Source organism: Mycteria americana, chromosome 12 (genome assembly GCF_035582795.1).
Source record: "Mycteria americana isolate JAX WOST 10 ecotype Jacksonville Zoo and Gardens chromosome 12, USCA_MyAme_1.0, whole genome shotgun sequence".
Lineage (NCBI taxonomy): Eukaryota > Metazoa > Chordata > Aves > Ciconiiformes > Ciconiidae > Mycteria > Mycteria americana.
Window position 1 is genome coordinate 15260001 of NC_134376.1, and position 25481 is coordinate 15285481.

At 34.8% G+C, this 25481-nt stretch overlaps 1 protein-coding gene across 5 annotated transcripts in view; it reads right to left on the reverse strand.

The window, feature by feature from the left end:
• RBFOX1 (RNA binding fox-1 homolog 1) overlaps positions 1–25481 on the reverse strand; it is a 270326-nt gene that overhangs the window by 3048 nt on the left and 241797 nt on the right. For 2 of the 5 annotated variants that reach the window (XM_075515196.1, XM_075515195.1), the window contains one exon: positions 11030–11082. The exons of the other annotated variants lie outside the window; for them this stretch is intronic. In XM_075515196.1, coding sequence (XP_075371311.1) covers positions 11030–11082 — 53 coding nt within the window. The remainder of the gene's footprint in view (positions 1–11029; positions 11083–25481) is intronic. 5 annotated transcript variants of the gene reach the window in all.

Genomic DNA, 25481 nt, shown 5'->3' on the forward strand with positions numbered 1-25481 from the left:
TCTCCATTTCACTGAGCCACCATTTTCAAGAGCATGAGGGATTCATTGCATTTGGAAATCCCAGTAAACCGCCTCCTGGGACAACTGTGCTATCTCAAACCAAAAGGGTTCAGCACTGAAAAGGCAGAGACTTTACATAAATGTCTCTTACTCCCTGCCCAAGCCTAGGGTCACAGATTTGCAGAATTTACATGCTTTTCCTTTTCCAAGGATATATAACCCCACATCTTGATGAAAAAAAAGTAGAAAAAAGTTCAGTAAGTACAAACGTCAAAGTGTACATTGGTTAATATTCGGTATTGTGAATAAGCCATTTTTTTTTCCAGCAACAGAGTCTGGCATTTTGAGCAAATGTAAAGTGTACCTATGTTCCTATAAAGTATTCTATAGCAAAATCTGGATGTTTCACTACAAAGTACAACCACAGTAACTGAATGCCTTCAGTTGTACTGTCTTGTTTACTCAGTAAATTCAACTTTCTATTAAAGGATAATACATTAAAAAGGAGTTAATCTGTTAAAGCTATTAAAGTACCACAAGTTCATGAATGTGGGCTCTATTTCTTACCCCACACCTATGTTTACTTTAGATTTGGGCAGAGAAGTCCTCATAGCTATTGAAGATATACATGAATATTCAGGGGAAGCAGCACTTCTGTCAACTGGGCAATCGCCTTCTATCTCATGGTCTTAAAGTCAGGAAAATATGTGTAAAAGACTTGTATAAAACATATTAATTACTCTTTTGCATCCAATATATTGATCAGTGAAGGATTAAATTTATATATCAATTTCATTTAAATACTTGGTATCCATGAATATCTGTCTTTAGAAATTACTCAAGGCAGTTAACAACAAAGAAACCAGGCAGTTTCCACTGAAAAAAATTGAAGGAGAAATAGCTCACATCAGCCTATGTTGGGTAAATGACACTTGGTGATCCTTTGAGTTGGAAAGGGGGCATAAGAGTTCTTCGAGCGTGTTTGACACTGACCCCGTACTCTGGAGCCTCTTTGGTTGGAAGAACTTCCATAAACCTCAGCCTCAGTAACCCTCCGCATTAGGATGCAAACATGATAATATTTAGAGATTTAAAATACTTAGCTTTGATAGTAGCCATAACAGAATCTTGTATGTCTTGTTCATCTACATTGAAGTGAAGACGACACCTTATTTTCCTCTGTATGCCCATTTTTAAAGTCTGAGAATCCATTTTAAACATCATTATAATTTTAATTCTCTCAAGCCAAATCTCATTCAAACAGTAAGAAAACATCTAGAAAGGGAAAACAATTAATTTAAAGCTAGACTTGTTTCCAGCACTATAAATTTCCCTCATATCCCCAGTAACATGGAGGAGGAATTGCATGTACTGTTATTATACAGGTTTTAATGTCATGACTATTATTTTTAAAGCAATGGGAATCGGTATATTTTCAATTTTTTTTTTTTTTTTCTGATTAACTGGTATTACTGCAGTACTGAGCAAGGACTGTTAATTTAGATCTGTAAGAATTACATTAGTTTTGGTCTAGTGTAAAGAATTAACTACACTGGGACTTACTCTGTGAGCTTTTTTTCCCACTGCTCTGATCCCTTCCCTGCTGTAGGGCTGCATTTTGACTCCACGCTGCATCCCGTTCCTGCAGCATCCTTGGCTACGTCACAGTGCCCCACAAGACTGGAAGTCCAATGGGCCACCCATGGCAGGGGGTTAAGTGGCCTAAACGCAAGGGCCACTTGTAAGGAAGGAACAAGCCCAAATACATGGTGCTCAGGCTTTATTAAATTATTAGTCTGTTTAAGCCAACTACTGAAGTAACGAGCAAGTTTACAACACTGATGTAATAAAACATGTTGCTAATAGTATTACATCAATATTTTACAGAAACCTGGACAACTAAGAGGAAAATATGGATAAACAAACACGTTAAGCAATTTCAAAAGAAAGAAAAAATGACTGTTTCAACCCAGTATATACTTCTGAGTACATTTTTATTGCTCTTTTGCCAAAGTAGTAATTACTTATTGCCAGTGCTTTACACTACTTTTTTTCATCCTACTGTGTAAACCATGTTTCTTCCTTAAAACGAAAGACTTGTGAAGTAATCCTAATGTGAAAACTGTGACCTACGTTAATCCTTGCTCCTTAAAAAGAATGTTTTACATTTATATTATGATAATGCTGAAGTTTGTACTGTGATATTAACATAAAAATGATATTTCAGAGTTGACAATGATTATATTCTTGTTAAACTAAGAAACACTTCTTCCTTTTCTTTTACAGGATATTGAAATTCCACTTGAACAAATGTGTGCAATGTAAACATAAAATAAAATAAAAGGTAAAAAGCATTCTTCCAAATCTTCTGTAAAAGAAAGTAAAGTATATGAAATTAATTGCAAAATTCTCATTCTTGCACCCTCCTAAACACACCTGACATATGTAAGCACAAGTATGGAAGAATATATTTCCAAAGGGGAGAGAATACATGCTCAGGTATTATCTGGGAAAAAAATGCATTGAAATTCCTCTGTGATGAATAGACTTTTTTTTCTCCTCAGGGTGACCTCTACCTTCAGAATATGATGGTTTTATTATGATTAATAAATTTCATTTCCACAGAGGAAAGGAACAGTGTCAGCTTAAACTTAAAGCAAGTGGGTTTCTTTTTAAATGCTAATTTTTAAACACGCCCTTGCATGACACCAGATTTAGAAGCTCAGAAGGTTAGCAGAATAGATTCTGATTTCCATGCTGAAAATAGTAAGAAGGATTTAAACTATATTGTCACACGGAAAATCAGTAAGCTAGTTCAGTCACATAGTCATTGGTTCATTTATTCACTATTGTGCCAGCATGCTTATTTCTCATTAAAATTAGTGGCATTTAAATGCTTTGTGATAATTTACACTGGAAATAATCATTCTAGGTAAACAATTTACTAAAATTTAGGACATGCAAATGGCAAAGTATTTTGAATAAATTAGTAGTCGGTGCAATTATCTGTGTATTTTACAGAATGTTAAATCAATGTATCAAAACCAATATGTGCACTTACAAATTCTTGTCTAAGAAAACATCTGATGAACAATTTTGATGCATCACTAATTAGAACAAGGTAAGTTCCACTATTTTCCAGTATATCTGGAACAAGTATTCAGGAAAAAAATAATGTTTGCTAGCATTTTGTTACCATACTGGCACTGGTTCTTAAGTAGCTGGACTTACACCTTACTGGGAAATAACTAAGAAAAAAAATCAGTGTAGCGATGCAAACATCTGTAAATACAGCTGTAATCTATTCACCAAAAGGTCAGTGTATGGTATGTTCTTTACTCATGCTATGTCAATTTCTTCAATCATTTTCAGTAAAGGGTTTAAAATTGCTAAAATACTACATAAAAGGACAATTTGTTGTCCACTGCACAAATAAAAAAAAAAAAAAGAGAATTAAAAATGGTAATTGGTTGAGAGATTTATTTTAGTAGGACCTTTGAAATGGAATCTTTCCCTTTAATCATCAGTAGCAGGTATTGCTGAAGTCTCTAAAAATAGGGAAAATATGTGCCTCTAATTATAATTCCCGTTTTAGGTTTTTAAGTTCTTTGGTACTATGGCTGTATTTCCACAGACATCTAGGACAGACAGTGGAGCTCTGATACTGGAGACGTTTGAAAGCTCCTCAATAATATACATACTATAGGGTTTAATAACAACATTAATAAGTAAAAATTCACAGAATAGAATATGAAACAAGTTAACACATTTTCCACAAGTGATTTGATAACTGTAGAAAGAGAACTTTAAGCATGATTTTATTTGTTAGAAATTTGATGCACATATCTTTCTGAGCACTATAGTTTCCCCCCATTTTTTAAAGTCTAGATATTGCTGGAAGGACTATGGAAAATGACGAATCTGTTTAAGGAATATAAAAAGAGAAGTTAAAAATCTGGTACTACCTCAGCTAGATCTAACTCTGAAGTAATCTCCCATTACTTGCCATATTACAAGCAAAGCGTATGTATCACTGGAAAGCTCATATTTCTAACTTTTCCACAATATTATCCATTCTTTACTAGCTTTGATTATAATTGAACAATCAAGTAACAAAATTGCTGCTTCTTCAGACCTATATGCGTTGAATCTTCAACCAGAATAACCTTAAATCACTGAAATTCTTGTACTGACAATTATTACTAAATTTCACAAAAAGGCAACTGAACGAGTGAGCCTTGGCTAGGTACGAGAAGGTGGAGTATGGTGCCGAGTGGTTTGGTGTTCCTGCCCTGCTTGTTCACCCAGGAAACGGGCGCTACTGCAGGATGTGCCTCTTGCTGTTGGCAGGTGGCACGGAAAGGGCAATCCACATCTTTCCTCTGTCAGATCTTAGTGCAGAATTGCAATAAAATTTTAGACAAAGATGTAAAGATTTTAGTAAAGAATTGGAAGGAATACAAGGACGGCAAGGGTTACCTGGCCTTATCCAGCTAAGCGATTCCAGTAACTAACATCCCGCTCTTTCTCTTGGTCACGTAACTAGGATGATACCAAGACAGACGACACGAGCAGCAGAGGTCCTTCGTACGCACACCAGTTACACACCACATTGCTGAGCAGTATCTTAACCTCAGTGGGGCAACGCTGTGCAGCAGTGGTAGTCCTTTAACTTAAAATTCTTTACTACAGTAGGATGGTATTTGCTTATGGTGTTCAAAGCATGTGCAACCAATCGATTTATTTCATTTTGGATGTTAATACCAAGCAACTTCAAGCATTTCAGTCACCTGAATGAGCAACAAGTCTCTCCATATATCTCAGAAGGCAACGAGGAAAGATGTCTATCCTAAGTTTTTATTTAAGATCAAGGAAAATGATTGAAATCTGCTGATAAAAACAGTTTCTAGTCATTTTCCTTGATTGTAAAGGTTAAGAATGCTAAAACCCTCTACGCAAAGTTTTAAATGCACAATATCAAACACTAAGATCATTCTACAAGGAGGGACCCATAAAATATTTTGTTGCATATCATTTTCCTCTTCCACTACTGATAATGCTTTACAGATTTGTGATGTGGCTCAGAAAAAGAATTGGGAAGATGTAGTAGAGACAGACGGCACAATGGAACAGTGAAACTTCAAGGTATACTGCAGTGCTGAACTCCTGTATACCTTGAAAGCCATGAGAGACAGGGCAATAATAAAAGATTTCCATGAAGGAATCTTCATAAAGACGTCATTGATGAAATATTAAAAGCGATCTCTACTTTTTCCTGCAGGTTGGAGCAAGAAGAACCTTAAGAAGCCCATTCAGAATTTTCTATATGCAGAGACGAATTTCAAATTCTTGACTGTTTACTTATTTATGTCACATCTGAATTTGGCCAGTAAATTTTTCTTGCTAATTGATGGGCATGTTTTGCAGAAATTTTGGTCATTGATGCTCAGATCTGATTTTAATTTTCGTTTCTGTATGCCAACATGTAACTTCTTTTGAGGTTTGTAAGCTGTTTACAGCCATCCAAAGTTGAGCTGCCCCCTTGGTAAACATTTAAATAAATATGGTTGATATTGGTTAATTTGCAGAAATATAGAAGCGCAACAAAGACCAGCACAGGTGACTTCCCTCCTGAGCTGACGCTGAATAACTGCTATGGGACAATCCCAGGGACAGAGCTCAGTTTAAAAGCTTTCTCTTAAGTTTCAGTCTCGCTGTCTGGATTTACACAAATGTGGGGATTTCACTTGATGCCGAGTTAAAAATCTAACATAATTCTATGCTACCAACAACACCTTTCTGTATAATCTCTGTCGGAGAAAGTTAGACTTTATATAAACTTCATTAAAAAAAGCCACTGGGGAAACTGAGGCGGCCATCAAGTGACACTTAGAACCAGCTGTATTACAATGAAAACCAAGTATTTCTTTGATCTGTAAAGCATTTCCCTATTACTATTGCTGTTATATTTTGGGGCAATAAATCTTGAATAAATTCTTATCTAGTTGAATAATTAATATACCAGGTACTTGTTTATTAAATTTTAAAGCAGTCTTTTGTGCTTGAGTGTAAAGTTCTGTAGTATGCAATAATATTCCTTTTTGTTTAATATTTTAAATGTAATATGATAATCTCAAGATACTAAAACTGAATCCTTGCTTATTTAAGGTACTTGTATATAACCATACATACATGCACACACGCAAACCACCTTTCATGTGTCCGATTTTCAGTCTATCAGAGAAAAAAAATCTGGTTGCTTCATTCAAAAAAAAACCAGTACAGAAGATGCACGCATGCTTATACGCACTTGTTGAGGGCAAACACAGATTATTCACTATTTCTGTTATCAAAGGAGCTTCACATTGCAAATCCTCCATTTACAAATCACAGAACCTCAGCTTTCCTTAATCTTGTCATGTTGTCACATTTGACTAGCCATGCGAACTGACCTAGAACTGTAAGCACCGGGAAGGCAAGCTGTCAAAGAGATAATGACAAAGATGCCAAAAAGGGCTGCCAGTGTTTTCACTAGGTGAGAAAAAGGAATTAATCAAACTTCATGAAAGAAGAACAGAGGATAATCAACGCGTTTACTGATTTTTATCAACTGATCCAATAGCTGAACATCTTTACCGCACAACTACCAAGAGCAGTAAAAGCTGTAACAAATGGAATTCCATATAAGCAACTATTTACAGCAGCAGTAAACGCAAGTTTAAACTGCCAACATCAAGGACACTTGAATTTATAGAAGAAGTTTAATAATGTGCATTAGTACAACATTTCCTAGTCTTTCCAGAGCAAAAACTTCAGTATCTGCTATTTTTCACAGGGAAAAGCAGTACAGCCTTAAATAAATACTAGCACAAAGACCTTACAGATGCTCCTTCATCTTCATTTTTTATTTTATCTGATTAGTGGAAGAGCATAACATAATAATAAAAGCACCTCATAGAAAATGCTTATTTTCCCAATCAAGTTGCTTCATGAAATGAAGTCAAACCCATAGGCAGCAATACTAAAAGGAAAGAACCTCTCGCAACTGAACATATGTCTTTACACAGTAATTCAAAAAGGCTGAAGGAAGTATCTCTGAAACTGCATTTTTCCAAAGCAGTTTGGATTATATGTACTTCTCGGAAATTCCTTTGAAAGAGTATAATCTGATCAATGTCTCCTACCAGACGTGTGAATAAGTTAATGAGAAGTATGCAAGCACATATGGAAAAATTTTGACCAGCTACAATTATTTATGTGCTGTAGCAGAGGTACACCACAACAGGCACCTTAACCATTCTAAGCACTTTGTTAAATATTAATTTGCTTTTAAATAAGTATCTCCATATTTGCTATTGTTTCATGAATTAAATTTGTGGTAGTGTTACTGTTGACAGGTTAATGATAGCATACAGGAAAATTGCAATGACTTGAGCAATTGCATTGGTTAAAAATTGCCAATATTCTGTTCAAACCATTTCAATAGTACAAACTCCAATGTTTGCTTCCTTAAGCTGCCTGCTTTTATGAAACATTTTTCCTAGAGTTATAAAATTAAACCTTTCAGAATGTTTCATCTGTTTTGGAGACTGTATCTTTCTCCAAATGGAGGTCAATAACTTAATCTAAGACTGTCAGCTTCTAACGCTTTATCATGCATTTCTTTTGCGCACACACACACACACACACACACGCAGTCCCGCCTCCTGGGGCTGATTCTGCTCAAATATGGAAATAAATACAGTCACAACTGGACAGAAGTTATATCCACTTCCACCATACTTCATTCCAAATTTAGGTTTATAGATACACTTGCTTCTCTCTCTGTTATTTCAAAATCATAAACTGCATATACACTTGGAAGAAAAATAATACCAGGCATGCAACCGCACTGGATTTTTTTTGTTTGTAGATGGAAGTTGGATAACAGTTAAAAATTGGAGGAAGAAAGAAAGAGTGATATAAATACAGAATAACGATCCTGTCCCATGTTTATGCAAAAATCATAAAACATAACATTCAGGTCCATTCTAGAATGCACTTGGAAAAGACACTACAAAATATTTTTTCCTTTACAAACTATGAATTTTGATCTTACAAAACCTAAAATAAAAAAATTTATTGAGCGCTGATTTGAGAAATTAATGAAAAATGCTAAAGATCAAAATGAACAATGTTCTGTAACCAACATGTAAATAAACCATGGGTTTATTCTGGGTCTCATTCTGGTTTATTAGGAGCCTGATAGGGCAAGATGCCCATTGTCCCCGTCAGCCAGGAACCTCAGGATTAATTCTCCCCTAATGTACCCATTGTCAGAGGTTTTCTAGAGGAAGGTCTTCAGAGATCCTTGTTAAAATTCCATCATCAAACTGATAGGAGGTTTCCAACAGTTTCCCTACCTCTGTTCTAGTTCAGGTCTGTTTGCAGACTCTTTAATCATTCCTGCCAGAGACGATCTATCCCAGAAGCACAGAACTTCTCTTCTGAAGAGTAATTATTTTTAGCCTCAGAATGCACTGGATGCAATCAAGAGTGAAATATTTTTAAATTTCCCATGGAAGGATCCCTCTGTCAGATACTTGAATATGTTTTCTTTATATAATGTGCATGCAAAACCAGATATGCATACATACATAGAAATGGACACACTACCCATTCATTAACACATTTATTTATTCAAGATTACTTTATTCCTAAATCAGAAAAGATGTCATGTGGCTGAGGACTAAGTATCCTCTGGCAGGAATGATAAAGTATTAGGAAGAGAAGAGTGAATATTACCAGCAGAATCACCCGAGACCTCCCGTTTCCATTTGATGATAAAATTTGAACCAAAAGTTTACTTGTTATATTATTATTTGAAATCTACAAACACACACATTCTTTACAAGGAAACAATACAAACATACATATACTCACATTTCAAACATTGAGCATATTTAGCAGTATCTTCACTTTATATCAATTTTACAAACACAGTTGAATTACTGTAATGGAGTTTAGGAGCTCTAAAAAAAGCACTATAAAATTGTACTGTAGGTGCTTTGCATGCATCTGAAAAACCACAGGAAGGTTAGCTTTGGTTCTAAAAGTTTATGTATCTCTATATAGGCTCCATGTATTAAAACACAAAACGTCAGATAATAAATTAGCTGAAAGTCAACTTACAGATTTGAAAGACCAAATGCAACTTTGGCAACTTGTACCACAAGAATATGGGCCAGAGAATTATTTTTTTGTAAAGCCAAAAGTCCTTTAAATTCCATGACCAAAATTTAGGTACGTAAGAAACAGAAGATACAGGCTTTCATTAGCTTTCTCCTTCAGATCATATTACAAAAAAAGGCGCCTACAGTCACCTGTGATGGATATGTTTATCATATGGTCAAAACCATACCTAACAAAAATACCTTATTGTTGAATCAGTTCAACAGAGGTAATCAACTGGTAAACTGAAAAGTTTTAATGCATCTATTTCCTTCTGGGTAAGGTTTACTGAATTTACTGATAAACAAGAGCACTATATTTTTCTCTGGAATTCCAAAGTAGTGATATACGGAATATGTATAATATAGTCTTGGACACTTAAATTGTGCCTGAACTGAGGGGAAAAAAATGTCTTTATTAGAGAAATAATTATTGCTTAGAAGGGTTCACTCTGCAAAACAGGAAATTGTTTTCAGGGCAAGAAAAGTATTAAAGACCGCATGTCTATCTCAAGAATTCCAAGTTAAAAAATTGCTAAAATAATTATATTTCTGCTTACTTAGCAAGGCCTAGATTTATAAATCAGTAGCCTCCCTACTACAGCTCATTCTAATCTGGAGCTGAGCAGGAAGCACAAGTGAAATAAAGAAAGTCAAAATTCAAGTCTAGTGAGATCAAGAAAGTGTCAAATGTTGACTTCTCAAAATGTATTCTCTTAATGATTTAGAACTTTGAAAAATCTGTTTTAAATCAGGTTTTGTTACAGAAGAACTTTTCAGATTACCACCAAAAATGGTATGGCTAGTGTACAGATTATTACAATTTTAGCATATTTTGGCTTTAGCTATGATCTTGTTTTTCATAAAGAAATGTTGTTATTTGTTTCTATGTAGGTCACTATGGCATAAACAGAAAACTTCACCTTTCATTTATTTCTGCTAATGTAAAACTCTATAAATAAACACTTTTAATACCAACGTTTTGTGTCACACTATATATCCTTTCATCCTGCAGTACAAGCAGCTTCTATGAACTCAGTAGATTTTTTGCATAACATTATTGGCAGAATATGTCCCGGCACTGTTACTATTTATTTTGGCTTTTGATTTCTTATGTAGTGACATAATACCATCCTTACCTGAATTAAGACTAAGATTGTTCAAACTCTATTGCTTAAAAGAGAGAAAATCCCTTGACATATTCAATATATTTATAAATTACCATTACCTTTTAAAAACATTGTTCATTCTTCTGTACCCATGGCTTACAACATGATAGTATATTAGCAAAGCAGCTAAGAGTTTTTACTTACTAGAGAGCGATCCTCTGAAGACACAGACCCTCTCTCCCACTATCTTATCCATAGGATAGACTTTGTGAGTGCTTTAGGGTCTGCAGTACCCTTGTGGGCAATATTTGCCCCCAAAGAGTTGAAAAGAAAATTGTTAAATCTATAGCACTTACAATGTCCTACATACATCTAAGCCTTTACTCTTTTCATTAGTTCTGCTTGTTTTGGCTTTTTTAAAGTCACAATCTTGATCGTACTGCACAGTTAAGTATTTATTAGAAAGTTTAACATATCCTTACTTTTCTAGGCCATATGATATTTAAACCGGAAATAAAAAACCAAAGTCAGCAAAATAACCTGATGTCTTTTATATGGCAGAACCTATAGGCTCAAGCTATAAATTAATTAAACTATTCCAAAGATTTATACTATGGACTTTCCTATGCTTTCTCTTACGATTAAATGCAGCATGTGAAAAAGGATATTGAGACCTGGATGGATGCATCAAGAAGTATCAATGATTGTTACCTGCAGAGGTGTTACAAGAAATTTCATCTGCTGCAACGAAGACGAATTGATTTCTGCAAGAGAAGATAAGATTCACAATACTGCTTGCTGACTGGGAAATGTGCTAGCTGCCAATTGACTTGATGTTTACAGATGGGGTAGGGTAAGGGTGCTTAATTTTAATGAATGTAGCAAGAAAAAGTGTTGACGTATTTCAGTACTATAGAGTTTATAAGGATCATGAGGTAGACATGCTGGGATCTTTTAAATGAAATAATGGTGACATTTGGATATGGACTATGTACAAACTCTTGCATTGGAAGCTTCATGTTTAGTGTTACAGATATGTCAATATATTTATGAAGTCTAATAAAAATAAAACAATATTTCTATTCATATAGATATTGAAGGGCACTACTGCAAAATATGTAAAAAGAGTTTTTTGAAAAAAATAGTTGCAGTTTACTTCGTGCATCTGAAAGGAGGATATTGAAAGTAAAATATTTTGCTTTTTATATGTCTAGTATGATTGCAATCAGAAAATTAATTTTCTGCTATTTATTAAAAAATGACATAGTATATTCTCATATACTGTCATCCAAATACATACAAAAGTCTTTTGCAGAATATTAGGAGAATAAACTAGAGATATGGGTAATTTAATATAAACCTTCTCTTGCAAAATTCTTTTTTAAACCAGGTAACATAAAAAGAGAAATGCTAAATACACTAATATTTCAAAATGCAGAAAACTTCACTACGGCACAAATCCTGATTTGTCCTTTCCAAAGTCAAAGCAAACAGGATTTGGGTCAGTGGAAACCATGTTTAAGGATTAACATCAACTGATTCCTTTATATGCATATACATAGCTTCCTTCAATTATTTTTGTGTTGTGCAGGATTAATAAAGAACCTGGGTGAAGTTTTAACACCTGGGTGCTGTTTTACTCCAAATTGCACGTAGCTCCTCCAGCCTGCACTGCTAGGCATGGTGAAAAACTGGGTTTTTCTGGCTTGCACAGCTTTAATGCAAGAGTCTACCAAATAGGAGCTAGAAGGAACTACTTCTAGCTTGTACTGAGGACGACCTGGAAAACTTAGTTCTGCAAGACGATGAAAGCTCTGTCAAGCATTAAGTACTCTGAAGATCCTATCGAAAACTATTCAGTTCAGGAGCAAACTTCTCTTAGGGGTAACAGAACCTTGAGGAGTTAAGCCCTAAGAGAACAAAATCAAGTTCTATTACTTCACCTCCAAGGTATTAAAGAGATTTGAATGTATCATTTAGAAATCTGTGAACCTTGTTACTGAGAAGTTCACATTTTGGGAAAAAAAACAAAACAAAAGAAAATAAGGAATCTGTAATCCATGCTATAGGGACAGGATTGATTAAGATCAAAAGTAGTATCTAATCATTGCCTCTGCCCTATCTCAGTGATAGTAACACCTGCCTTTTAGTGTGAATGAACGTAGTGATCAAACTGCATATCCTTTCCTTCTGAGTTGAATGTACAGATTGGTAGTTTTGCTCTTTATTTTGTCATCTGCAGCAATTTCACAAGCTAATGAGATCTACCTAGCATGTAATGCTAAGGACATGAATTTTAAAAAATGAAGGGGGATAAAGTTAGCATTATAAATACAGAGCTACTCTGTATTTCATAGGTAGTATAATTTGTCATTGTATTTACTGCTATCACCTCTTTTATTATCGCCTCTTGTGATAATTATATGGAAAGAAACAGGTAGATGTTTGCCTAAAAGGGATTCATCCAGTAGCAATGCAGACTGACTAGCTACTGTTTTACAGAAAATCCTTTTGATTCATTTCTATGAAGTTATTAAACTGCCCTCTCATCTAAATGAAAAGATCACTTTTCCTTAAAAACTGCCTCTAAAGTGGCAAGCTGAGAAACTCCTTTTCTTTATCTCTGTTCAGAACATTTGTTGTTATGGAACACTGAGCCACAGAGACTGTATCTTCAGATGCCAAAGTACAGAATTATCTGTAAGAATAATATGCTTAGTTACTTACACAAAGACCCCAGAACAGTAACTGCTATTTGATTTTTGGAACCACAGATGTTATTGAAACTGTTCTGAAATCTTACTTTTTATTACCAACTCTTTACTAATTACTGGCAGAAAATTAATTTTAAAAAATTTAACCCAAACTGTTACCTATTTAAAAAACATCTACCACAAACATTCCTTGTTATACTGCTTCAATTCACATAGGAAGATACTATTTTCCCTGTATTTTGCTTTTGTAAAATTCATTTCACAGGTCCATAAATCAATTTTAAAAGTAAGGAGAAAGTTACATAGTGGTCAGCATAGCAACTGTGAGAATGAAAAGTAAGACTAGATGCTGGAGTTCAATAAGCCAGTTCAATTTTTTGTAACTGATTAGGTGTTATTGGTAACAACTACAAGAAACTGTTTAGTAGTTTGACGGCTTTAATGTTTTTATAGTGGCAGTTTTTTGTTTAGTTAAATTCTGTACTATTGTTTACATAGACCTAGAGAGAGAACTGATAATCAGAGGTGTCACTATACACATATATCGCACCTGATGTCCAAAGCAAGCATCATTCCTTAGTGTGGACAACCCCCCAGTTTGCAAAAGGAGTCCTTCTGAGTTAAGCTGACACTGGGGTGCATCATATTCTATCTGTCTTAAAGTACAGGAAAAGCAGACCTGGAAAAGGGCAGCTAGCCTACCTCAGTCCTTTGCAAATGTAGGATTGTTCCCTTTAAAGACCAATTTTATGCACTAACTGTACTGAGCGTGCAAGGCTTAAAAAACTCACAGGTAAGGTATGGTGAAAATTCATGATGCATTTTAGGTTGTTTTAATGTTCCTCATCACTTCTACAACTTTTTAGTGATTCAAAAAGGTACAAGAAATGTAAGTGGACCCAATTTATTATACAATAAACCCTGCTCAGTTATTAAGATACAGAACTGCTTCCATCAATTTAATTTGTGCATTAGCAGTGAAAGTATAGAACAAAATTTTTACTGCTCGTTGTTTTATACTTCAGATGTAAAAGAACACACATTTAAAATCCAGTGAACTTTTTTTTTCTTTAAAGAAAATTTTAAAACGTTACTGGTTGTAAGGGAGATAAACAGAAAAACAAATTGAAAGAGTAACGTGACAAATACATTGACGTGAATGTACAGTTGGATATAGTCAACTTGCCAGATATGCACACCCTGGGCTAAGTGCAATCCTTTTAAGTGCTGGAGTGGCACCCTTTGGCAGCCTGAGCTCTCTGATCGAAACCCAGACAGTGCAGGTCACGAAAATGTACTTCTGGGACTCAGAATGGCTGTGTTCCATCTGAGCAGCTATTTCCCAAGGGCAAACGCTTCTGCATACTATTACTTCTCTCAATCCTATATATCAATTTCTTATTTCTTCTAGTAAATTGAAAACTACCACAGATTTTTACTAGTGTGGTAATAAAGATATTTTTAGAGTTGGAAAAAAATGTTTAAAATTCGATGTATTTCCTGAATTCGGACAGAAGCAGAGGGAGAGGACAGCAAAAGTAATAGTAAGTGATTTGATGCTCTTTCTTACTTTGGGGTAGCTATTGAGCCGGCATTACCCCAATTTTCAAAAAGGTTCAAATATGTTCTAATTTCCCCTGCACTGTTCCCTATAGACCCTTTGGCAGACTCCTAACAAATATATTCCTGGAAGGCCCCAGATCCGATATAAACATCCCTATCAGTTTTAGCACCTGCTATTTCTACCCAGCAGGTCTTCTGCATATGCAACACATTAGGTGCTTGCTTTCTCTCTCCTTGATGCTGTTAGTTTGGTGAAAACAGGCCATACTCTAGCATAAAACCGTATTAAAAAAAAAAAAAAATCTTTAATCACTAGAATCCAAGCCTTATCTTCCCTATGGATGTTTAATATACAGAACTACTTCTGCAAAGAAACCTCACATGTGAATACCTTCCCGCTTTGCTTCTTGCTAAACCATGTCCTAGATGGACACTGTGCTAGAATGGAGAACGGCTTTAGGAGAGGAGTCTTGGACCATCCTCTGTCAGCCTTTCCATCTTTCTTAGCATCTTTTTCACAAGGTAGCTTGAAAAGAAAAAAGGCATGCTATTCTACATGTATCTTTCTGTACTGCACTTTTTATTATAGGAGACCTTTTAATACAAGATGCTTTACATTAGGGCTTATGCCCTCAGGAATGACTTCTAGTCATTATTAATCTAATAATTTGTATTTAGACAGGGACAGGGCTTGCACTATAAAAGCAAATGTTGTCTGAAAGTTTTTGTGATGGCATGAGGTGGGCAGGAAAAGTCCAGCTGCCAGAATCAAAATCTTACTCTGCAGTATCAAACTTCAAAGAGCATAACAGAATATTTTCAGGTTCAACTTTATCACCTGACTAAAAGTACCCTGTTCTAAATTAAAGCAGGCCACTGAATTGAAAGACTTAGATGATAAAGTATTAAACCAAAATATTTAAGCAAGTGAAGAACAGGATTTTAAGTGAAGCTTGACTAAGGTTTTTCATTATATACGCTATTTAGTGGAAAATATTACTAATTACAAATTATTTCAGTAAATGTTATGTACTCACAGAAATTAGGCCTCCTGGACTGTGCAATTTTATCTAATTTTTTTTTTAAATACCATAGCCTCATTTCTTCAGCATGTTTCTACTACCACAAGTTAATTAAGAAGCCTAAGATATTTCATAAATATATTTTGTCAGTACTTTCCCTTACCAAAATGTTGCATCTACCCATTTTCAAGAAGAGCTGTCTTTTACGGTCTTGCTTCTGACAAGTCCCCTTAACTGTGCTGAAGTAATACAGAAAAAACTTCCATACAGTCATTCTAAAGCATACTGACCTAGTACAGGAGCTACATGCATATCGACACTGAATTTAAGCTTAAGACTTTATATGTGAAATTTAGTAGAACCATGTCAACAATTTGTAATTACTGTGTAGTATTTTTAGCTTTTATTTCTACAGAAATCTTTTCTGTAAGCATGTTTAAGTAGTCTTGACTCTCTTTTAATCTACATACTCGGACAGTCAGTTTCAAGTTTGAGATATCTGATATTCCAATGAGGTTGATTAGCTTTTAGGGTACATGTATTTTACATGCTCCATCAGGAAAAATTAAGTGAGCGTATTAAGAGCATTTCTGTTTAATGAACATTTATCACTTTCCTTCAAACTTTTCCAAAATTCCCTTAATGTTTCCCATCCTCATGAACATTAACACCAATGATCTCAGCTACTGGAATGTCAACTAGATACCAGAACAGAGAGAGGAATTGTGTTTTATACCATCTTTGATACTATACTGGAGCTTTAGGCTCCGTCACATGTGGAAAGTTGGGAGTTTCTCCTCACTGACAAAATGGAGTGAAAGTTTTCTTAAATACTGAAACCCTGATAATTCAGTTACACCTAAATATATACAACTTGTGTCACATTTTCAACATCTAAATAGACTTTATTTTAAAGGTCAGTGGCAACTTAAAGTAGAATGGAGCTCAGAAAGAGCAGAAGCTTATAGCAGAGCTTTGGGTGTACAGTACAGACCTAACCGCTGATCCTGCCTAACCCATACGTGATTTGGCTACTTTACTATTAGTTGGAAAATTCAAAGCCTGGAAGTGGAAGATAGGAAGAGATTCAGGGAATGGGTCTCAGATGCTCTTTTTCATGACTTGAGGAATCTAACCATCATGAAGCACAATTCCAACCTCATTTCAGGATAGATTGTTACTCTGAGTGCTCCCCCTAAAAGTTTGCTTATAATCGCCCCGCCCTGGGAAAGGAAGTGCTCCTCTTTCTTTGTTCCTAAAAAAGCATCAACCTACTACTGCATTTTCCCTTCTACAGTCATGGCCCCGCTATTCTTCAGATGTACAAAAGTGCCCAGAGCTGTGTCTGGGAAGTTTATATACTCAGGTCATTGTGGGTGTAAGAACCTATGTTTGTAGGGCACATGAGACAAACTATAAGTGGTGTCTGTGTGCTATCTTCTCCCTAAAAGGCTGGGTGACAGTTGGTCTTCTCAACACTCTATATTTTACACAGCACATGATTAAGAACAAAATTTTGACACACATATAATTTCACTCAGCACTACCAGAAATTTTTAGCCCTTCTTCTTGGCAACACAGAGCTTCCATAAAATAGAAGCCATAATAGAGGTCAAATGGGATTTTAAGAAATCAGGAATTCCCTAAAAATAATCACGCTAACTAGGAAATTTGAAACGTAAAAGAAATTATAATCCACTAACATACAGTGATTATGTTTCATACACCAGGATTCTTGGACTTTGCTTACTAACTTCACAAAACTAGACAGAAATAATTTTGCTTAACACAGAGGTGCAGCTCCCCCCCCGCCCAAAAATACAGCGACTGCTGAAAACAGTGCAGAGCCCCAGAACATAGCAAATTAAGATGAAGGCAAACACAATACTGAACAGAAGTTAGAGTGGGAAGATTTAAACTATATGTAATCAGTTGACTTTTTCTGGGAAGACCACCATGGGATTTACAAATACAGTCAATATTTAGATTTCCTGGATCAGAACCTCAGCTGGTAAAACTGATGCAGCTTAGCTGAAAGCGCTGACCACCGGAGCTATTCCAAATTGTATTCTCCAAGGATCTGGTGCTAACTATATAGTGTAGCCGTGATTTTTCCCAGAAGTGTTATATGTGGTACATCTATACATTTCTTCATTATATTATTAAAGATACTTTATTTTCCCTTCATGCTCTAAACTTTAAGGCTTTGTTGCTCTTGTCAGGACTCTAATGTTGAGGGCTTTTTCCCTACGAATTATAACATGGCTGATGGCTGACTGCTTGAATAGTTTCTGTAGTATTCAAGTACGGACAAAGTTTCAGAGTTTCCCTCTAAAATCGTTTTATGAAGTCTTCCCCAACTCCCTCCTTCTGGTGTCCTAAATTTAAATATCAAGGCTATCAAAGAATTTAAACTTTTTAGTATTAGTATAATAACTATAATAAGAAGGTTGATTTTGCTATTATCGCGCTTTATATTCCCATTACTGTAAGATCAATGTACATTACCATACTCGTAGCATTTGAATCACAACACAAAGACAACTAAACAACTTTACAGCCATACCTATAAAATATATGAAATGAAGTAAAAATAAAACTATAAACAGGAAGTAATTCATGTGGTATCAAGCTTCAACACCACTAACAGTAACTTGTTTGACCTGATGTGCATTAGGAAAGTATATTTTACTTTTAGACTAATTTCTTCCATGTCAGGTTCTTTTTTTCTGCAGAATTCCTTGTTCAACCTAACTACTAATAATGATGCCAAGACAGAGAAAGACACAGATATCCTGCTTTCACTTAGCTATTCTGCTTTCATTGTCAAAAGATAATGCATCCCCCATCTCCATTATTCCTGACCGTTTCATTAAATGCTCTTTTCCGAAATTTTGAAGCAGGCCTTGGAAGTGTATGGAGTAAAACCCTGCGTCACATTAAAATAACGTAGCTACTTCTGTAAATATTACCTCACAGAAAATGCTACAGCTCATCTTCCCTGCCCAAGCAAAGGCAGCTTGTCCATTTGCCCGGGCTCAGCCGCCACTCCAGAAGGTCCAGCGTCACCTCTGCCTGCACGGGTGTCTCACATGGCACCTTGCATGATGCCTGCTTCCAGGCAGCTTAACAAAGCCCTTAATTTGACTGCCAGGTTAGGCACCTCTGCATTGCTTTTTCTCTGTGCCTTCTTTGTGCTCAATACAGGACATTTCAGCATGACTTAGCCAATGACAAGATGTCTCTAACATAATTCAGACTGCCAAAGACAGCAGGAGACAGAAAAGTTACGAAATCTCTCTCATTAAATTTTATCCTGCCACCAGTCACACAAGTTCTTGAACAGGAATAATTCGTTTTAATACCAAAAAGCACTTTTGCAATTGTGAAAAGCACACCTTCAAGAAAAGGAAAAGAAAAAAAAAGAAAAAAGAAAAAAGTCCCTAACTCTCTGGACACAAGTGGAAATGTGCGTTCCCAAGACTGGTGATAAGCCTGTATCATTCCATTTACTCAGAGAAAACAAAACAAAAAAAAACCCAAACAAAACCAAACCAAATCAAAACCTAAAGAGAGAAATGGTCAGCAGAAGATGCTTTCTCATAATTTCTATTCTTATGCCCGGCTTCCCCAGCAGATGGACAGGCAACTTTTTTAGGCCTTCTATTGAACTAACTAACCTGTTCAGATGCTACAAGAGAGAGACTCCTTTTAGCGTAGCCTAATATTAATATAGTAAAGCATGTCAGGGAAACGACAAGGTGTCCATACTGCATACGGTGTAGATATAATTCTTCCATGGCAATGTCTTGTATATGAACTCCCCCTCTCTCTCCTCCCATTACCCCTCAAAGACCGTATAAAGAAAATTCCTGGCAAATTCGTGCTATACTTTGCAACCTAGTATACTTATTGTGCAGCTTAGCATAGCTGTTGTGAAAAATATGTTTATTTTTAATGTATTGCAAAACATGGACAACGGCTTACATCACAACCAGTGGAAAAATCTGTAGCCTTTTCACCTACATTTTAAATCTACACATATTTTATTTCCTGATCTATTTATTTTTTAAATCAGAGCTATACAAATACGCTTAGTTCTAATTCGTATTACTTGCTGTATCAGTGGAATTTTTCTAGGTATGAAGTACTACATAATATACATAGTATAAAAGTATTTATTATTAATAATACTATATACATAGTATAAATATGCATACTTATCTGCAAGAGGAACACAGATGATTTTTAAGTGGATCTTAACATTTGAAAGTGAAACCTAAAACTAATAGGTGAAAATCTGAACACCACATAAATCAATAATAGAATTCATACAGATGTCAGTGGCATAACTGCTCTAAGATTATTTGCCTTTTACTGTGATTAATACAGCCTACACACCTAAACTAAATCCTTGAAGAAGTAATCCAGTAACTTTACTTCAGAAGTGCTCAATGTCAGCAATGCAAACTGATGTCAGTATGATCCAGGACTGCTAAATTAAGGCTATTTTTGAAGTTTTATGATTTATATTTGAAATTTTGTTTTATTACTATATTTTGGACATATTTTTCACTCTAGGGTAAACAGTACAGAATTTTGAAGTCAGCTTTGTGTAAAAAATCAATATTTTATCCAGTAAAATACATAACAAAATATGTATTTCTTTTGTTGGGGGATTTATTCTTTATGTATATCATGTCATCTTTAAAACAATGTCTCATTAAAACATACTTTATATTTGTTTCTGATTTCATAATGTTTATTATAGTTTACTAGGAACCACCATTTTATCCACGATAAAGTCTCCCAAAATACAGAAGTATAATTATAAAACTTCTTTAGCATTAACAACAATTCTTTTCCTTTAAATTATTTTAATGTTTGAATGACTTTACAAATTACTTTACAACATAATTTTTTCGTATTATAACTAAAATACCGTATATATGAAAACCTTGCCAGGGTTATTTAAAAATTCATTCAAGAAAAACAAAATAGAGTTTAGAGGCTGGTACACATTTGGTTTAAACAAAGACCTTACTTTTTTCTGCATATATATGAAACATCTTATAGCAGTTTTCACGAAAAAGTCGTGTTTTAGGATGTATGGGTAAACTTCCTACTCCCATTCCTGTTGCGCAGTATTCTTACGAACTGCTGTTTTGCCACAGGTATGTTCCTAGAGTATTAGAAAGTTGACAAGCCCAAAGTTATGTGAAAAAAAATTCTATTTAAATACCTAATCAAATGGTTTAGACTCCTTTGAGGTGGGAAACACTATAGTAAAAACATGCAAGAGTGTAAATTGCCTCTTTCTTGATAATTGCATCTACATAGTTATTTTAAGTTTGTTCTTCTAACACATCCACGCCTTACCTAAAACACATTGCAAATTACGTGGCTAATCCATACCGACTATGTCCAATTCATTCCAGATTTCATAAATAACATTTCATTCCTTCATCTCCTCTCTGACTCTTTCACAATACTCTTAATTCCTTCTTGCTTTTAAAGCGCTCACAGTGGAAGCACTCAGGTTGACAATACTTATAGCATGTTCTAATCTGCCTTTTTGTGGTCTATCAAGTCAATGATCTGAAAACTAAAAAGTGGATAATTAGACACTGACATGTCCAAAGGAACTGTTACGGTCTATCATGTCACAGGCGCTGACCCAATAGACTGTAACAGTTTTGGTCTGTTGGATTAGGAATCAACGTTTTAGCAACTCCCTAACTCCATATTTATCCAGTCTGCTGAATACAACACACTTAAAAATTTTAAAGTCGCACTTTCTTTCAATGTCCTCTAGGAGTGAAGAAGCCCATATGAACTATTAAAGAGAGAATGCCTACTTTAAAAATGTTAATCCTTTTTTTTTTTCTCTTTTTAGAGGAAAAGCATGCATGAAAATGCATCAAAGGAATGTATTTATAATCACAGTTATTTACTATGAACTTTTATTTTAAAGTAAGAAACTCCCAAGATAAAATTCATGCTATATAACCCGATGTAGGCTAGATGTATTAAACAAAAAGAAAGCAAGGATATTGAAGTTGATATGTAAATGTCAGAATAGGTGCACTGATTTTTTTTTTTTTTTACTGATAAGCATTTAACAGCTCCCACTATGTTCAAGAAGAAACTGGCAGCAAAAGTACTCAGCATCATTAAACTTGGAGCACTTCAGGAAGGCAGGCATGGAAATCTAGGCTCTAGTGTTCCTCTACCTTCTCTCTCAATTTTTTCTTCATGATTTCCAGCATGGATTCCAAGCCAGATTTTGCAGTAATAGCCAAGCCTTTCCTTGTCTGTGGGGATTCTTAAAATATCCCTTGATATTACAGTGAAGGAGAATGGAAATTACAGGAAAGAGAAGTAGAAGCAGGGTATGAAGAATACAAGCTCTGACATGATAAAAGTTTCGTAATCGGTGTTTACCATCATTCTGGGCCAGGAACCCTAAGCTTTTTCACTACTATATTACCTCAGATTTGAACTAGTGGAGTAGTTTTAATAGTTACATGGATATTACATGAATACTGATATTACACACAGGTGAATCAAGCCTTCAAAGTATCAGAAAACATATTAATTCTACCAAATATTAGAGGAATGTATTAAAACATCAGAGTATATATAGTAGCTTTCTAGACTTGGTAGGAGATTATATTTTTATGAAATGTAATTTTGCCATGTTTTCCTACATTAATATGACCCCCTGTTTCTCCCCAAAAAGCGGTGTATCTACAATATTTTAGAATGAACCATGTTTCAATCATTAGAAAGTACTCTATGCAAGACATTTTTATTTCAGGAAATTCCTTTCAAATTGCTCTAATGAAACTCTCTCTTCATAGTATTTTAAACTCTTTGATTTTTTTTTCCCCTATTTTTTTTTCTTTATTTGTAATCATCCACTTTTACTTTCTAATTCCTTCACTAAAAGGTACTGTTATGCCTATAACATGAGTCATATACTCCGGTGATTCCCGAAACTGTGATCTGAGTGATGAGTATGGATTATGAAATATTAACATGATGCCAGTGATCCTCTAGTTTGCCATAGGTCAGATACAGACATAAAGACATACAAGCCTAATAGGTAGATGCCCAAATCCTTTACCTCTCTGTAACAGCAAAGTGAATGATTTTATTCCTATTTTCAGTATTAGGGAATAAACAAGCTTTAGCTACCGCACAGGATAACCAGAAAAAACTAGACCAACCAAACATCACCACATCGAACCTAAGTGTTTGAAGAAGAAAAGTGTTAAATATATGCTATATTATTGCTGTCACAAAAGCTAAACACAACCTTTGTACCTGGTCAAGATGCTAACTTTGCATTCTCAAAATTTGAGTAGCTCAGGATATGGGCTATACGATTCTTGCTTAGGTATCATCTTGTCCCCCAAACTTCTCCATTTCTCAAGGTTCAACTTGTATAGCAAAATTCAGAAAGGTTTGAAGGTTCCAGCTGGGAGTAGAAGAGTACAGTTACCACTATATTCTATTCTTTTTCCTCTTCCAACCCAATTACTTTAGAAATTAAAACTGTGTATAGAAGCTCTTTTTTCCTACATCTTAAAAAGTACGGTCATGAAATGAATGAAGTACTACATTTTAAAATATTTATCCTTCTATAAAATTATTTAATGGGAAATTAAATTCTGACTGCAGCTGCTATTATATTTTGTATGCTCTCAAAACCTTGATTTTTTTAATATATCACTAGTAAGATCCTCAATAAGAGAAAATAATTTGAATAAAACTATAGCGGTTTTCATTGTTTATTCATAAAATAGAAGATCATAAAGACTACAATATACAAAAAAAATCACCTCCATCTACAGAAGCTCACATTTTATATTTTGTGTATTTTTAGTCTTCATTCTAGCTTTTCATTCTTTAATGAGCATGTTTCCAATTAAATCAAATCTGTACCTATTCTATTTTAGGATAATCTGTCCAAAAATATCAAGTATTACTCTCTACTACTTGCCCAAAGAGAACTGGAAAATATATTGAATTATATCTCTGTAGACACTAGTACTTTGACAAAAATGAATACTCCACATAGGCATGTTAAAAATGTAAACTATTAGAACATCAGGATTTTACCGGGAGTAAGATTTCAGATCTGGAAGATACACAACTTCCATATGACAAAATCTCCTGTCTCAAATTTCATACAAAATCCTATGTATGACCACAGAACATGTAACGCAAACTGATAGTGAAAAAAAGAAATTTTATACTACAAAGTGTTATGTGCAAAATATTTTGGAATATGCCTTATTTGCTTTTAAAAAAGTCTAGTGAGAAAAAAGAGGTCAGCTTCCAGTGATGAGGGATCTAATTCAGACAACAAAGAAGTCAATGGGAATCTTCCCATTGTTTGTAGTGAGATTTAAATTTGACACTGTATTAGAAAAAGGGAATTACGCTCAGAGCAAAATACCTCTGTACATATGTATGTGTGCGTGTCTGCGCACGTGTGTGTGCATGTGCGTGTGCGTGTGCGTGTTTGTGGGTGGGTGATGGATGGGGAATGTGTGTATATATATGAATACACAATCATACATATATAAACACACATAATTATCATTATTAAGTATAACAGGGTTAGCAAGCAGTACAAGCGAAATGACTCTGCCTTTCAGACAAAGGTAGTTTACTGTTACTGGGGTTTTGTTTTATTATACTACCATATACACTTTCATAAATATTGCTGACAAAGTTAATATGCAAGAAAGGAACATTTTTCTTACTCCGATCGAAGATGCAATAATCAAATCATAAAACACAAAACCAATAGCCAATCAATGTGAATAAGTCTGCCCATAGGCTTAATTCAAGCAAGCCATTCACTGAGCTATGTGATGGATCTGTCAAATCCAATACAGCATTACAGACATACTAGCAACATCAAGTGAACATGCAATGACAAAATGACAATACGCCCCACTGCCATGCTTTGACTTGTTCTACCTCATAAATATAAAACTCGATGACTTTGCTAGTTTCTCTTACTCCAGACTTGGACAGAAATCTAACAACTATGTTTTTGTTTATATTTTAAAAAATATTACATGAAAGCTGAATAAAAGCTCTATGAACATTTTATTGACATTTGATTTAGTGCCTTTTGCACATCCTTACAATTATTTTTTCCAAACACTCTCAGTTTAAAGAGTTTGGCAGGCAAAGCTCCAGAATGGTGAAGAACATATATAGACCAGTAGGTCCCCTTTTATCATTTATAAGAATTGGAAAATTTATCAGAAATATTTTAAATACTGGAAAGTTAAACTTTTTTTTTTGATCCACTTCTGCAAAGAGCTTAAAATATTTAAGTGCAATTTAGTATGATGATAGATCACACAGTATAAAAATCCAGTTCTCAATTTTTTTAACTTGTATTCGGTGATTCTATTGATTCAAAAATAAAACAAAATGTATCTTTTTGTTTGTTTGTTTTGTTGTTTTTGGTTTACAATTCTAAGAAGTGACTGGAGAAATCTCCAAGGTCTACCTCCGTTGTGCAATTGTTTTTAGGAGTACATGATTTGTCTTAACAAATACTTAGGGGTTTGCGTTGATTGGTTTCATGAGATTTCCTTGCCACCTGATTCTCCCCTATATATCTCTTCTTTGCCTCTTTCCAGCAATATTTCCCGCTGTGACAAACAAGGATACCATTGCATTTCTTCACAATAGAGCTCTCTTACAGTGATCATTATCCATTGACTTGGTATATTGATTCTGGAGTCCTGAATCTTTCTGTTAACCTTTATTTTTAATTTACCAAAACGTGTCTCCAATCTAAAGATTTCCTCTTTCCATCTCGTGACTTAA